This window comes from Heptranchias perlo, chromosome 31 (assembly GCF_035084215.1).
Source record: "Heptranchias perlo isolate sHepPer1 chromosome 31, sHepPer1.hap1, whole genome shotgun sequence".
Taxonomy (NCBI): Eukaryota; Metazoa; Chordata; class Chondrichthyes; order Hexanchiformes; family Hexanchidae; genus Heptranchias; species Heptranchias perlo.
In genome coordinates, this window is record NC_090355.1 from 27,024,443 (window position 1) to 27,041,458 (window position 17,016).

At 42.4% G+C, this 17,016-nt stretch overlaps 1 protein-coding gene across 3 annotated transcripts in view; it reads left to right on the forward strand.

Annotated features, from left to right (window-relative positions):
- med27 (mediator complex subunit 27) overlaps positions 1 to 17,016 on the forward strand; it is a 229,476-nt gene that overhangs the window by 88,909 nt on the left and 123,551 nt on the right. For all 3 annotated transcript variants that reach the window (XM_067969790.1, XM_067969791.1, XM_067969792.1), the window contains exon 3: positions 8,518 to 8,648. In XM_067969790.1, coding sequence (XP_067825891.1) covers positions 8,518 to 8,648 — 131 coding nt within the window. The remainder of the gene's footprint in view (positions 1 to 8,517; positions 8,649 to 17,016) is intronic.

A 17,016-nucleotide genomic window follows, 5' to 3' on the forward strand; every position in this document is an offset into this window, starting at 1 on the left:
TAGTTTCTCTTTATCCACCCTATCTGTTCCCCTTAATATCTTATAAATTTAGATCAGATCACCCCTTAACCTTCAAAACTCCAGAGAATACAACCCCAATTTGTGTAATCTCTCCTCGTAACTTAACCCTTGAAGTCTGGGTATCATTCTAGTAAACCTATGCTGCACTCCCTCCAAGGCCATTATGTCCTTCCGAAGGTGCGGTGCCAGAACTGCCCACAGTACTCCAGGTGCAGTCTAACCAGTGTTTTGTATGGCTGCAGCATAGCTTCCTCTAGAGAAAAGGCCAGCATTCCATTAGCCTTATTGATTATTTTCTGCACCTGTTCATGACACTTCAATGATCTATGTACCTGAAACCCTAATTCCCTTTGGACATCCACTGTTATTAACTTTTTACCATTTAGAAAGTACCCTGTTCTATCCTTTTTTGATCCAAAGTGGATGACCTCACATTTGCCTACATTGAATTCCATTTGCCACAGTTTTGCCCATTCACCTAATCTATCAATATCCCTTTGTAATTTTATGTTTTCATCTACACTGCTTACAATGCCACCGATCTTTGTGTCATCGGCAAACTTAGATATGAGACTTTCTATGCCTTCATCTAAGTCGTTAATAAATATTGTGAATAATTGAGGCCCTAATACAGATCCCTGCAGGACTCCACTAGTCACATCCTGTCAATGTGAGTACCTACCCATTATCCCTACTCTGTCTCCTTTCGCTCAGCCAACTTCCTAACCAAGTCCGTACTTTTCCCTCTGTTCCGTGGGCTTCTATCTTAGCTAACAGTCTCTTATGTGGGACTTTATCAAATGCCTTCTGGAAGTCCATATAAATAACATCCATTGACATTCCCCTGTCCACTACTTTAGTCACTTCTTCAAAAAATTCTATCAGGTTTGTCAGGCATGACCTACCTTTCACAAATCCATGCTGGCGCTCTCTGATTAACTGAAAATTCTCGAGGTGTTCAGTCACCCTATCCTTAATTATAGACTCCAGCATTTTCCCCACAACGGTTGTTAGGCTAACTGGTCTATAATTCCCTGGTTTCCCTCTCTCTCCTTTCTTAAAAAGCAGAGTGACATGTGCAATTTTCCAATCTAGAGGGATAGTTCCTGAATCTAGAGAACTTTGAAAGATTGTAGTTAGGGCATCTGCAATGTGCTCACCTACTTCCTTTAAAACCCTGGGATGGAAACCATCTGGTCCTGGGGATTTGTCACTCTTTAGTGCTGTTATTTTCTTCATTACTGTTGCTTTACTTATGTTAATTTTATTGAGTCCCTGTCCCCGATTCAATATTAGTTTTCTTGGGATTTCTGGCATGCTATCCTCTTGATACCGTCATAAATGATCTGGAGCTAGGAGTCACGCGCACAATGCAGATGATACAAAGCTAATGAAGGTGGTAGACTCCAAAGCTGAACAGGATATGCTACAAGAGGATTTGAATATACTTGGAAATTGAGTGGACAGGTGTCAGATGAAATTCAATGCAAAGAAATGCAAACTGCTTCACATGGAAAATGAAAGATCTGGGGGTCCCAATTGACAATAAATTGAAGCTATCTCAACAATGCTCAGTGGCAGTGAATAAAGCAAATCAGATGTTGGGACATATTAAAAGGTCAATATTGAGCCAAAATTAGTGAGGTAATCCTGCCACTTTATAAATCGTTGATGCGACCGCACTTCGAATACTGTATACAGTTCTGGTCACCTTACAAAAATGATAGTACGGCTATTGAAAGGATACAGAAGAGAGCAACGAGAATTATTGAGGGGATGGAGAGATTGGATTATGAGGATTTATTATGTAAATTAGGCATGTTCTCACTGGAATAGAGAAGATTGAGAGGTGATCTGATTGCTGTTCTTAAGATTCCAAAGGGACTAGATAATGTAGACCATGACTAGCAGTATCACCTTGTCCAGAACAGTAGAACGAGAGGACGTGGCCTGCGCTTGTAGAGGGGTAGATTCAAAACTAATCTGCGGGAATATTATTTCAGTGAGAGAATGATAACTCTATGGAACAGCTCCCTACGGAGATGCTATTGATTCATTCAAATGTAAATGAGATAGATTTCTTTCAGAAAATAATGTTTTGGGACACAATATATGAGCAATTTGAAACATGACATATATGATAAGTATAGCATGCTTTGGAGGGATAGGTGACTTTAGACTAATTGATAGAGATTGATTGCTATGATTAGGCAACAACTTCATTATCATTGTATCATGCGACTACCAGGATGGTAGAAGGCAAACTAGATGAAGCGTGGTCTTTTTTTGGTCTAACAATTCCTATGTTCCTATGAATGCTCTGCTATATAATAAAGTATGTCAGAGGAAGTTATGATAAAATCTGTACAGTGCTCTGCTCATATTACATCTAGAGTACAGTGCCCAGTCTAGTCACTAAGACACAAGGGAGACATTGAATCCCTGGAAGTGGAGCAGGGAAGAGCCACACGATGATCCTTAGCAGCAAAGACTGAATTATGAGAGATTAGAAACTTGGGATTTTCAGCCTTATAAAGGTATATAGCAGTGTAACCTGAAACCATGTTCCAGAATTATCTTTGACTGTGACAGTGGGACAAGGGGGCACAAATTCAAATGAACAAAAAGTTTATTGCAGATGTCAGGGTGTCCTTCACTCAGTGTGACCACCTGTGTGATACCAAATTGTTGGTAGGGTGGAGGGGGCAAGAACTCTGGAATCATATGAGAAGCAGTCAGATACTGTGATGGGATATAGTTTTTTTTTCTGGATGGGTGAACAAAGTTGGGTCAAATGGCCTTTTTCACCTGTGGGTACCTTGAGGTCTATTCCTGTGCAATCTCCTAGCAGGGTTACTTGATAGAGATTAGGAGCAAGAAATCCTGGCTGGTTTTTTCCCTCCCTAGCCCAGGCAATCAGAGGTCAATTGTAACATGCTCTTGCTGCTGGTTTGAGATCAGTTAATCACAAACTACAATAGAACCTGGGATCTTCCTGTTCGTTAGGATTTGGGTACTTTGATTTTTTTAAAAAGTTACTGCTCCCCACATGGTTCAGCAGAACAGTGGCTTTTTAATACACACATCAAAATGAGGGATGTTAGTTTCGGGTAGTAGAATACATTTTCCTGCTTTGTTATCCAGTGTCCTCATCAAGCACTCCCAGTTCAGGAGTTTAAAAAACAGATTTTTAATTTTATTAATGCTGCCGCGTTATACTGGCCATCGTGTATAGCAGGCAAATCCTCAATCCAAAATCCCTGTTATGAAAGACTAAGTGTCGATATCTGCGCAGGTTTGATAAATTAAATTGAAAATTCTATTGATTCACTGAAATGATTTGATATTCTGAGCTGGGATTCATTCACTTTTTTTAATTTCAATGTGAGGTGATTGCCCTGCTCTGTGAGACACTCAGCACAGATCACCACAAAGTGGCACAAGAGAGCCCAGGCTGCTCTGTTATACTTCTCATTTAGTGTGCCAGTAAAGTTTAAAAATGTACTACTTCACTTTTCACAAATTAAAGTCTTCTAAAGGAGTTGGAATTGATTGGATCAGTTATGTGTTCACCCATGAGTGGCATCAGCTGGGTTAATGACAAGGCAATTGGATTATTTTGGTTCATTACAATTTTTAATTATATCCATCAGCAAAGCAGGAGCATTAGCCTATCTGCAGTAACTCTGACTAAAATATAGTTTGAGAAATCTGTCTTTGCTCTGTACAGCTGAACAGCTTGCTTTTAAAAAAAAATTGTATTACAGCTGGGCGTAGGTAGAATCAGCGTCCAGAAATCCTGGACATTTGATGTATAAATCAAGAAAGAATACCTGATCCCAGTGGATGTAGTGTGACACCTTCACTTTCTTACTGAACATTGGCTCACGTCCTACTAAGTCATACCAGAGAATCACCTGCAATGGCTTCTCTTCGTTACCTGTGGAGTTCCCCAAGGATCTGTCCTTGGCTCCCTCATATTTCTCATCTACATCCTGCCCCTCGGCAACATCATCTGAAAATACAGTGTCGGTCTCCACAAGTACGCTGTCGACACCCAGCTCTCCCTCACCACCACCTCTCTCGACCACTCCACTGTCTCTCATTTGTCACACTGCTAGTCCGAGCAAATATTTCCTACAACTAAATTTTGGGAAGTCCGAAGCCATTGTTTTCGGTCCCCGCTACAAACTCAGTTCCCTAGCCACCGATTCCATCCCTCTCCCTATACACTGGCTGAGACTGAAACAGGCTGTTCGTAACCTTGGTGTCCTAATTGACCCTGAGATGAGCTTTCGACCACATATCCGCTCCATCACTAACACTGCCTACTTCCACCTCCTTAACATTGCCCATCTCCGCCCCTGCCTCAGCTGACCTGTCGTTGAAACCCTCATCCATGTCTTTTGTTACCTCTAGACTTGACTATTCCAATGCTCCCCTGGCCGGCCTCCCATCTTCCACCCTCCATAAACTTGAGCTGATCCAAAACTCTGCTCCCGTATCCTAACTCTCGCCAAGACCTACATTGGCTCCCGGTTCTGGAATGCGTCAATTTTAAAATTCTCATCCATGTTTTCAAATCCTTCCATGGCCTCGCCCTTCCCTACCTCTATAACCTCCTCCAGCCCTACAACACTGAGATCGATGCATTCTTCCAATTCTTGCCTCTTGCGCATCCCTGATTCAAATCTCTCCACCATTGGCGGCCGTGCCTTCAGCTACCTAGGCCCTAAGCTCTGGAATTCCCTCCCTAAACCTCTCTATCTCTCTCCTCCTTGAAGACGCTCCTTAAAACCTACCTCTTTGACCAAGCTTTTGGTCACCTGCCCTAATATCTCCTTATGTGGCTTGGTGCTAAATTTTGCTTGATAATGCTCCTATTTTTTTTGGATAATGCCTTGGGACGTTTTGCTAAGTTGAAGGCGCTATATAAGTGCAAGTTATTTTAAAGAGCATCTTAAAGGAGGAGAGAGAGGTGGTGAGGCAGAGGCTTAGAGAGGGAATTTCAGAGCTGAAGGCACGACAGCCAGTGGTGGAGCGAAGAAAATCGGGAATGCGTAAGAGGTCAGAATTAGAGGAGCACAGAGATCTCGGAGGGTTGTAGGGCTGGAGGATGTTACAGAGCTAGGGAAGCAATCTTTCTCTGTGTACATCCACAAGTGTCGGAGCACATCCTTGATTAATGGACCATCGAGTGAATTTTCTCTCATCCTTTCGATTAACATGAATTGTGTCAAGCCAATATTACGAACCAATACTTAGTATACAACTTTATAAGGACCAATTTCAAGGGAATGAGGGAACAGCTTAAACAAATTGACTGCAGAATAGAATTTTTAAAAAACTGCTGACAAATTAAATACCATTTAAATACATAATACTGAGCATGTAAGATAAATGCATACCACAGTTAAAACATTTGCCTGAGGAAGGAGAAAATCTCCGAAAGCTTGTGAATTTAAAATAAAATTGCTGGACTATAACTTGGTGTTGTAAAATTGTTTACCACAGTTAAGTAAGCATAGACTAAGCAAATATGACTGCAAGTGGATTAACCTAACAAAATGAGGTAAAACAAATAAGAGAAACAAGGCAAAAACACTGTAGGGAGTACAGTGTACCTTCAAACCAGTGACCTTCAAAACAAAAAGCCGCCTGAGGGTCACAAGGGAATTGGAAATGTTGTATGTACAACCTAAGTATAGAAAAGAAATGAGATCCCTTAAGGATGCAAATGCATTTAAACTGAGGATGAACAAAAATAACTGCCATACTAAGTGGTTATTTCCTGTAAGTATTCTGTAAGTAAACAACAATGTCCAATGGGAATGCTCAAAGTGCCCAAAAAAAAATCCTGAGGGGTAGACGGTATCTATCTATGGGTGCAAAGTGAGACTAGAGGTGAAATCTGCAAAGTGCGGATCATATGAGCAAGTTGATGAAAAAGGAAGAGGATTGGAACCATCTTCAAAAGGTGAGACAAGAAATCCAGGTGAATACAGACCCATTGGTCTTACATTAATAGAAACATAGGAACAGGAGTAGGCCATTCAGCCCCTCAGTCCTGTTCCACCATTCAGTTAGATCATGGGTGATCTGTATCTTAACTCCATCTACCCACCTTGGCTCTGTAACCTTTCATACCCTTGCCTGGCATTATTACTCTCCCTTAATAACTGACAAAATAATGGAATTGAACAGCAGGATCAAACTGGAGGATCAAAAGTATGAAAAATTGCGGTGAACCTGGTTTCAGAAGGGCCAGATCCTGCATTACCAAACTTCTTGATTTTTTTTTGAGGAAGTGATGTCCCAAGGAACCCTATGATGTAGCAGTGCACCTCGACTGTCAAAAAAAAAGTTTTGATCAAGTTTTATGTGAAAGTATACTACAGAAGTTTCAGGCAGTGAGTATCTATGGTGAAACCTGACTAAGAAAGGAAGCAGCATGTAATAGCTGCAGTGGTAATATTGGGTTGGGAGATGCACTGAATCAAAAGTGGCTCCGGGATCAGTGCTGGAACCCCTATTGTTTCTCATGCATATGAAAGATCTGAATTCAGAACGAGATACAATTTTGTCAATTTCAAAGATGATACTAAAATGGGAAGGGGGCATTTGTGCCTGAAGCAGGAGCCAAGAAACTATAGAAGAATCTAGATAAAATTTGCAAGTGGGAAGAACTTTAAAAAAAAAATCATCTTGGGATATGGGCAAAGTTGGCATTTAATGCCCATGCCTGGATGCCCTTGAGGTGATGGTGGGCCTCCTTCTTGACATGCTACAGTCCATGTAGTGAAGATGTTTGCACAATTCTGTTAGGGTGTTCCAGGATTTTGACCCAGCGACGATAAAGGAATGCCGATATCTGTTCAAATCTAGAAAAGCTCAGACTCTTCAGCATTGAGTGGATGTCAGCAAGAGAGGATCTTATAGAAGCATATAACATATGAACATATGAAAAATGTCAGGAAAAGACTAGCTGGTCCATCGATCCTGTCGTGTCCTGGCATGGTGTAACTTCTAGACATCATCATCCCTATTCACCCCACAATGCAGTCACATAATCCTTCTGGGAGAGACAAAAGACCAGAGAGAGAAATATACTAACATATTTGGGAAACTATTTTAAGTTAAACCATGACTGCAGAACTGCGACATGGTTGTAAACTGGTAATGAGAAAATTCAGGACAGATATCGGGAAGCATTTCTTCACATAACTCATCAATATCTGGAATGATCATCCACGTATGGTAGAGAAAACAAAAACTCTGCAATCATTTAAGAGGCAGTTCGATGTCATGGTGATGGGTGGGGGGAAAGAGGTTGCAATTTCTATGCAAGGGTGAACTAGATGGTCGGAATGATGATGCTAATTTGTATGTAACTTTTTGATTGATCCATGAGTGCTTTTTTGGGCCGTGATAAATTATTTTCTCTTCCATCTCTCCCATCGCTGTCTTTCTTTCACTGCACTGTTACAGTTTTCGCTTCTGTTGAATCACATCCAGTGCTAATTTTGTCACCAGTAGTTATGTACCGTGTTCTTGACGTCATTTATTTCCCCCCATCAACAATTCTAAAGCTGCAATTTAAAAAAAAATTGTTGACTTGGATTTAGCAATTAATTATTTGAAATTATAATTACAGTTTAATAATTAAAACATTTAAAGATATTGCTGTGGCTGGAAGACTAATGTTTGACTGAGTAAGCAGGGCCCCAGTGCCTAGTGCACTTCATTTACAGTTTTTCATTGTATCCAACAAGTGGGTTTATATTGGAAGTTGGGCACATTTATGTGTTTTCAGAGTATGGTGTAAAGACTTCCTTGCACAAGGAAATTGAGAGATAACTAAATGCATCCTATTATCCTTGCATTGGAAAAATTGAATGGCTTTGTTACTAATAACTCTTATTTCACAAAGCATATTGTGCTTATTTCTCTAAACCTGCTAAAGAGCTTTCTAGTTATTTCAACAGTGAGAAATGCCCTGTGGTAGGCATCATGGGCCTAAAGCATTTGAAGGACTTCTGCATGCCTGCCACTGGCTGGTGTGATGTGAGTTTGCGGGTACCTTCAGCGTTCTTATTTTCAGTTGTGTTGCTGTGGGGAAGTACTCCGCAAAGGCCATACATCTCGCCACAGGTAGCGAAGGTTGATGGGAGTGTGATCCTTAGACTGCCGTTATATATTTACTAACAGCATTGGCAGAGGCCTGAGAGCAGGCCAGCTGCAGGTAATATGTGGCACAGAGACATAAAGAGAAGAAAATTCAGGGAGTCCTTTGCACTTTCTTTAATTTTTAAAAATAGCTAGTTCTGCATAGTTCTCAGCATCAAAATTCTTCAGAAAATCCTCCGAGATGTTATAATTGTTGTATATTTCACCACAGGAGATGTCTGCTATAGGAGGATCCAGCAGAATTGGCTGGATTTTATTGTTTATTGCTCCTAAACTGACCACATCAATTTTTTCCCTTTCTTTTCTCAGCTCCAGTATCATGCCGGCCTTGCTTCCAGTTTGTTAAACCAACAGTCTTTGAAACGTTCGGCTATGCAGATGGGTGTATCCGCAAAACGCCGGCCTAAGGTTCAGCCCACCACACTTGCTCTGCCTCCTCAGTAAGTACCTGCATTGCAGACTGTTCACTACAAACGGGTTTATGACTCCATGTTGTATAGAATTGTTAAACCATGTATATCAGCTCATTTTCTAATTAGCCAGCTGTATCATTCAGATGTTGTGAGTCTAGCTGTGGAAATTGTGGTCAATTTGCGTATGGCACACTCTCTTGTCCTCACTGTTGGAGCCTCTGCAGAACAATAGTGGAACATCCTCATTTTAAAACAAAGATAAACTTTGTGGAAATTGATTTGCTATTTAGTTGGTTTCCTAGGACTTTTTCATTTCTTCTTGGAAACCCATTATGTACACTGCAGGATAGGGAAAGAAAACTTGCATATATGCTTTAACACCCATGTCTAGGAAAAGTGTAGTGGGTACCATAGCTTCAAGTATGCAATTTGTCATAAATCCTGGAATAATACTAATCTTCCTGGAGTAATACTAATCTAATGATACAAGGTTTTTTTAAAAAAGGAAATATTAATTAACACTTGCTGGAAATTCTTGTCGTAAAACCAGTTGTAAAGGTGTTTGGGACAGGAAGTGGCACATTGAAGGATTAGCTCCCATGGCTCAATGTTAAAAGCATTCCCCCCTGGCAAGACTTTGTTCACTAAAAAGCACGAGCATGATTTCCTTTGTATCCCAGAGGCTCAAATCATTCTGCATTGCTTCTAATTAGTCGACAGGCTAAACTAGTAATGCTGATATGAAATTGTTTCTGTGAGGTATTCTGAAGCCATCAGATGACCATTGTAGTACTTGGAATATTTTTTCGTATCATCTGCAAACATTTTTGCAAGTCCTCCATTTATTGTTATGAAGGTACAGAAAGGTGTAGAGAAGTCATGCATTTTATAAATTGATCAGTACTCATAATGATACTATGATATTTTTTCATCCTTCCCAGCGAATACTTTATCAGAGCTTGGCATTTTTTCCTTATCAGACACTGAGTTAATTTTGAAAATGGGGCACACCTCTTTGGAAGAAATCTTTAGAAATTTTTGACTTACAAAGTGATTTTATCTAATCTGCTTTCAAAACAGGTAGGAACTACTAGGAAACAGTTGTTGAGTTACAGAATGTCTTTAGTCATTCTGATATGGAACCATGGTGTAACACATGCTTAAATGTATCCTAACCAAAAGGACATAGTCCTTATTTCCAGTCTGAGACGAACAAGAAATTGATAAACAAGCTTCCAAATGTGCTCAAGATACCTTCATATACCACAAGGTGAGCAGCTCGAGATGAAGTAGGATTTGCAAATGACAGCATGCCGATTAATTTTAATTAGTGGATGCTTTGTTCCACTGTGAGAAAGGAGAAAGGATCCATAAACCTCTTTAGAGTCTTATTTTGCACAGAAGTTTCGTGAGCTGTTGAGCTAGATTTGCCTTGACCTTATGGAAAAAGGCCAGCAACCAGACCTCACTGACATTTCCAAGCACTTTGGTAGATTATAATAATTCATTTCCATGACATATTGAAGATGCTCCAATAAAAGAAAAGGAAGTGTAAATTCCCTATTGAGCAATCGAATGAGACAAATATCTGATAAGGTTTGGTTAGCCATTGAAAATCATGTGCAAGGTATCACTCAGTTGTTCAAAGATAGTTGGTTATTTTTGTTTTTTTAAACTCTGAATTTACAATTCATATTACAATTGTAATTGTGAAGTTTTCACATTTGGCATTCCAAAGTTTTCCTGAATTCTTTAGTTATGTCACCTTGATGTGCCCTCTTCAGTTTATCTGAAGGAAAATTGGCCATTTTTATTTCAAAGCTCAATGATGAAACGCACAGTAAATTCTATGCTCAAGGATGAATTGACATAATGTTATGGTTTTTCTTTATTCGTTGATGGGATGTGGGCGTCGCTGGCAAGGCCAGCATTTATTGCCCATTCCTTATTGCCCTTGAGAAGGTGGTGGTGAGCCGCCTTTTTGAACTACTGCAGTCTGTGCAGTAAAGGTTCCCCCACAGCGCTGGTAGGGAGTTCCAGGATTTTGACCAAGCAACGATGAAGGAACGGCGATATATTTAGAAGTTGGGATGGTATGTGACTTGGAGGGGAACATGCTAAATGGGGTAGATTCAGAACAGATCTAGCAGCTCAAAACTGGGCATCCATGAGGTGCTGTGGGCCATCAGCAGCAGCAGAATTGTATTCCAGCACAATCTGTAACCTCATGGCCTGGCATATTCCTCACTCTGCCATGACCAACAAGCCAGGGAATCAACCCTGGTTCAATGAGGAGTGTAGAAGAGCATGCCAGGAGCAGCACCAGGTGTACCTAAAAATGAGGTGCCAACCTGGTGATGGTATAACTCAGGACTACATGCATACTAAACAGCGGAAGCAATATGCTATAGACAGAGCTAAGCGATTCCATAATCAAAGGATCAGATCAAAGATCAAAGCTCTGCAGTCCTGCCACATGCAGTCATGAATGACGGTGGACAATTAAACAACTAACGGGAGGAGGCGGCTCTGTAAACATCCCCATCCTCAATAATGGTGGAGTCCAGCACGTGAGTGCAAAAGACAAGGCTGAAGCGTTTGCAACAATCTTCAGCCAGAAGTGCCGAGTGGATGATCCATCTGTGCCTCCTCCCGATATCCCCAACATCACAGAAGCCAGTCTTCGGCCAATTCGATTCACTCCACGTGATATCAAGAAACGGCTGAGTGCACTGGATACAGCAAAGGCTATGGGCCCCGATAACATCCCGGCTGTAGTGCTGAAGACTTGTGCTCCAGAACTAGTCGCGCCTCCAGCCAAGCTGTTCCAGTACAGCTACAATACTGGCATCTACCTGACAATGTGGAAAATTGCCCAGGTATGTCCTGTCCACAAAAAGCAGGACAAATCCAATCCGGCCAATTACCGCGCCATCAGTCTACTGAGAGTGACTGCCCTTGACATCAAGGCAGCTTTTGACCGAGTGTGGCACCAAGGAGCCCGAGTAAAATTGAAGTCAATGGGAATCAGGGGGAAAACTCCCCATTGGCTGGAGTCATCCCTAGCACAAAGGAAGATGGTAGTGGTTGTTGGAGGCCAATCATCTCAGCCCCAAGGCATTGCTGCAGGAGTTCCTCAGGGCAGTGTCCTCGGCCCAACCATCTTCATCATCTTCATCAATGACCTTCCCTCCATCATAAGGTCAGAAATGGGGATGTTCGCTGATGATTGCACAGTGTTCAGTTCCATTCGCAACCCCTCAAATAATGAAGCAGTGCGAGCCCACATGCAGCAAGACCTGGACAACATCCAGGCTTAGGCTGATAAATGGCAAGTAACGTTCGCGCCAGACAAGTGCCAGGCAATGACCATCTCCAACAAGAGAGAGTCTAACCACCTCCCCTTGACATTCAACGGCATTACCATCGCCGAATCCCCCACCATCAACATCCTGGGGGTCATCATTGACCAGAAACTTAACTGGACCTGCCATATAAATACTGTGGCCCCAAGAGCAGGTCAGAGGCTGGGTATTCTGCGGCGAGTGACTCACCTCCTGACTCCCCAAAGCCTTTCTACCATCTACAAGGCACAAATCAGGAGTGTGATGGAATACTCTCCACTTGCCTGGATGAGTGCAGCTCCAACAACACTCAAGAAGCTCGACACCATCCAGGACAAAGCAGCCCACTTGATTGGCACCCCATCCACCATCCTAAACATTCACTCCCTTCACCACCGGCGCACTGTGGCTGCAGTGTGTATCATCCACAGGATGCACTGCAGCAACTCGCCAAGGCTTCTTCAACAGCACCTCCCAAACCCGCGACCTCTACCACCTAAAAGGACAAGAGCAGTAGGCATATGGGAACAACACCCACCTGCACATTCCCCTCCAAGTCACACACCATCCTGACTTGGAAATATATCGCCCGTTCCTTCATCGTCGCTGGGTCAAAATCCTGGAACTCCCTTCCTAACAGCACTGTGGGAGAACCTTCACCACATGGACTGCAGCGGTTCAAGAAGGCGGCTCACCACCACCTTCTCGAGGGCAATTAGGGATGGGCAATAAATGCCGGCCTCGCCAGCGACGCCCACATCCCATGAACGAATAAAAAAAAAAGGTGGTGTTGTTCCCATGTGCCTACTGCCCTTGTCTCCTTGATAATAGATTACAAAATTTTACCCACCACAGATGTTAGGCTAACTGGTCTATAATTTCCAGCCTTCTGCCTACTACCCTTATTTAAATAAGGGTTACATTCCATATCCAATTAGAAGGTGAGAAGGTTAGTTCTCAAACAAGCGTACTGAGCTTGAATAAAGGAGACTATGATGGTATGAGAGTGGAATTGATTAAAGTGGACTGGGAAAATAGATTAAAGGGTAAGACGGTACATGAGCAGTGGTGTTCATTCAAGGAGTTATTTTACAACTTTCAAAAAATATATATTCCACTGAGGAAAAAAGGGTGTAAAAGAAATGACAGCCATCCGTGGCTAAGTAAAGAAATTAAGGACAGTATCCGACTAAAAACAAGGACATATAAGGTAGCCAAACTTAGTGGGAGGATAGAAGATTGGGAAGTCTTCAAAAGACAGCAAAAAGTAACTAAAGGATTGATTAAGAAAGGGAAGATAGATAATGAAAATAAATTAGCAAAAAATATAAAAACAGATAGCAAGAGTTTCTATAGTTCTATAAAAAGAAAAAGGGTGGCTAAGGCAAACATAGGTCCCTTAGAGGATGAGACCGGGAAATTAATGGTGGGAAACATGGAAATGGCAAAAATGCTGAACAAATATTTTGTTTCAGTCTTTACGGTAGAGGACACTAAGAATATCCCAACACTGGACAAACGGGGCTTTAGTGGGGGAGGAGCTAAATACGATTAAAATCACTAAGGAATTGGTACTCAGTAAAATAATGGGACTCGAGGCGGATAAATCCCCTGGACCTGATGGCTTACATCCGAGGGTCTTGAGGGAAGTGGCAGTAGGAATTGTGGATGCTTTGGTAATAATTTTCCAAAATTCTCTGGACTCTGCAAAGGTCCCGGCAGATTGGAAAACTGCTAATGTAACACCCTTATTTAAAAAGGGTAGTAGGCAGAAGGCTGGAAATTATAGACCAGTTAGCCTAACATCTGTGGTGGGTAAAATTTTGGAATCTATTATCAAGGAGACAGTAGTGGAACATTTAGATAAACATAATTTAATAGGACAAAGTCAGTATGGCTTTACGAAGGGGAAGTCATGTCTGACAAATTTGCTTGAGTTCTTTGAGGACATAACGTGCAGGGTGAATAAAGGGGAACCAGTGGACGTAGTATATTTAGACTTCCAGAAGGCATTCGACAAGGTGCCATATAAAAGATTATTGCTCAAGATAAAGAATCACTGGATTGGGGGTAATATTCTGGCATGGGTGGAGGATTGGTTATCTAACAGGAAGCAGAGAGTTGGGATAAACGGTTCATTCTCGGACTGGCAACAGTAGCCAGTGGTGTTCCGCAGGGGTCGGTGCTGGGTCCCCAACTCTTTACAATCTGTATTAACGATTTGGAGGAGGGGACCAAGTGTAACATATCAAAGTTTGCAGATGATACAAAGATGGGAGGGAAAGTGGAGAGTGAGGAGGACATAAAAAACCTACAGGGGGATATAGACAGGCTGGGTGAGTGGGCGGAGATTTGGCAGATGCAATACAATATTGGAAAATGTGAGGTTATGCACTTTGGCAGGAAAAATCAGAGAGCAAGTTATTATCTTAAAGGCGAGAAACTGGAAAGTACTACAGTACAAAGGGATCTGGGGGTCCTAGTGCAAGAAGATCAAAAAGTTAGTATGCAGGTGCAGCAGGTGATCAAGAAGGCCAACGGAATGTTGGCTTTTTTTTGCTCGGGGGATAGAATATAAAAACAGGGAGGTATTGCTGCAGTTATATAAGGTATTGGTGAGACCGCACCTGGAATACTGCATACAGTTTTGGTCTCCATACTTAAGAAAAGACATACTTGCTCTCGAGGCAGTACAAAGAAGGTTCACTCGGTTATTCCTGGGGATGAGGGGGCGGACATATGAGGAGAGGTTGAGTAGATTGGGACTTTGCTCATTGGAGTTCAGAAGAATGAGAGGCGATCTTATTGAAACATATAAGCTTGTGAAGGGGCTTGATCGGGTGAATGCGGTAAGGATGTTCCCAAGGATGGGTGAAACTAGAACTAGGGGGCATAATCTTAGAATAAGGGGCTGCTCTTTCAAAACTGAGATGAGGAGAAACTTCTTCACTCAGAGGGTAGTAGGTCTGTGGAATTTGCTGCCCCAGGAAGCTGTGGAAGCTACATCATTAAATAAATTTAAAACAGAAATAGACAGTTTCCTAGAAGTAAAGGGAATTAGGGGTTACGGGGAGCGGGCAGGAAATTGGACATGAATTTAGATTTGAGGTTAGGATCAGATCAGCCATGATCTTATTGAATGGCGGAGCGGGCTCGAGGGGCCGATTGGCCTACTCCTGCTCCTATTTCTTATGTTCTTATGTCCTTCTATGTGGTAGAGGAGGTGCTGTGGAGTTGCTGCAGTGCATCCTGTAGATGGTGCACACTGCAGCCACTGTGTGCCGGTGGTGAAGGGAGTGAATGTTTAGGGTGGTGGATGGGGTGCTGATCAAGTGGGCTGCTTTGTCCTGGATGGTGTGGAGCTTCTTGACTGCTGTTGGAGCTGCACTCATCCAGGCAAGTGGAGAGTATTCCATCACAACCCTGACTTGTGCCTTGTAGATGGTGGAGAAATTTTGGGGAGTCAGGAGGTGAGTCACTCACCACAGAATACCCAGCCTCTGACTTGCTCTTGTAGCCACAGTGTTTATGTGGCTGGTCCAGTTAAGTTTCTTCTCAATGGTGACCCCCAGGATGTTGATGGTGGTGATGGTAATGCCGTTGAATGTCAAAGGGCGATGGCTAGTCTCTCTTGTTGGAGATGATGTGGAGATGCCGGTGATGGACTGGGGTTGACAAATGTAAGGAATCTTACAACACCAGGTTATAGTCCAACTGTTTTATTTAAAAATCACAAGCTTTCGGAGGCTTTCTCCTTCGTCAGGTGAGCTCACCTGACGAAGGAGAAAGCCTCCGAAAGCTTGTGATTTTTAAATAAAACTGTTGGTCTATAACCTGGTGTTGTAAGATTCCTTACATTTGTTGGAGATGGTCATTGCCTGGCACTTAAGTGGCAAGTAACATTTGCGCCAGATATGAGCCCAAGCCTGGATGTTGTCCAGGTCTTGCTGCATGCGGGCACGGACTGCTTCATTACCTGAAGGGTTGCGAATGGAACTGAACACTGTGCAATCATCAGCGAACATCCCCATTTCTGACCTTATGATGGAGGGAAGGTCATTAATGAAGCAGCTGAAGATGGTTTGGCCTAGGACTCTGCCCTGACGAACTCCTGCAGCAATGTCCTGGGACTGAGATGATTGGCCTCCAACAACCACTACCATCTTCCTTTGTGCTATGTATGACTCCAGCCAATGGGGAGTTTTCCCCCTTGATTCCCATTGACTTCAATTTTACTAGGGTTCCTTGGTGCCACACTTGGTCAAATGCTGGCAAAAGATCTGTAAATAGAGCATTTCTGTTTCCCTTATTTGCACAGTGACTGCTTTACTAAATTCCCTGTGCTATTGAAATGAGCTCTTCCATCCCACTTTTCTCACCAATATTCTTCCTTTTCTCCTCCCTTAGGTTTTGCACTAATCAGTGTCTTATCCTTGGTGTCTTCAACCTACACCTACACTCCTCTAGTCCCTCTGTTCTAATTGCTCTGCCCTGTTATCCTCTCTGTCTCACTCTACACATAAACTCTCCTATCTATACCCACTGCTACTGCTGCTTTCTCTTGTCTTTCCATCTCTGCCCCAGATCTCTTCCGTCTCTCAACCATTTCATTCCTGAATCCTTGTTACTTTGCAATTTCTCCCTTCGGTGACCTTTGAGAGGGTGCAGAAGAGATTTGCCTATTATGACACGTGCTTCCCCTCCTGTACCCTTCGGTCATCTGACCCTGGCGTCCATAATAGGAAAGGCACAGGAGGTGGCCATTCGGCCCATCTTGTCTGTGCCAGCTTTTTGAAAGAGCTATCCAATTAGCCCCATTCCCCTGCTCTTTCTCCATAGTGCTGTAAAATTTTTCCCTTCAAATATTTATCTAATTCTCTTTTGAACGTTACTATTGAACCTGCTTCCACTACCCTTTCAGGCAGTGCATTCCAGATCATTACAACTCACTGCGTAAAGAAATTTTTCCTCATGTCGCCTCTGGCTCTTTTGCCTATCACCTTATATCTGTGCCCTCTGGTTACCGATCCTTTTGCCACTGGAAACAGTTT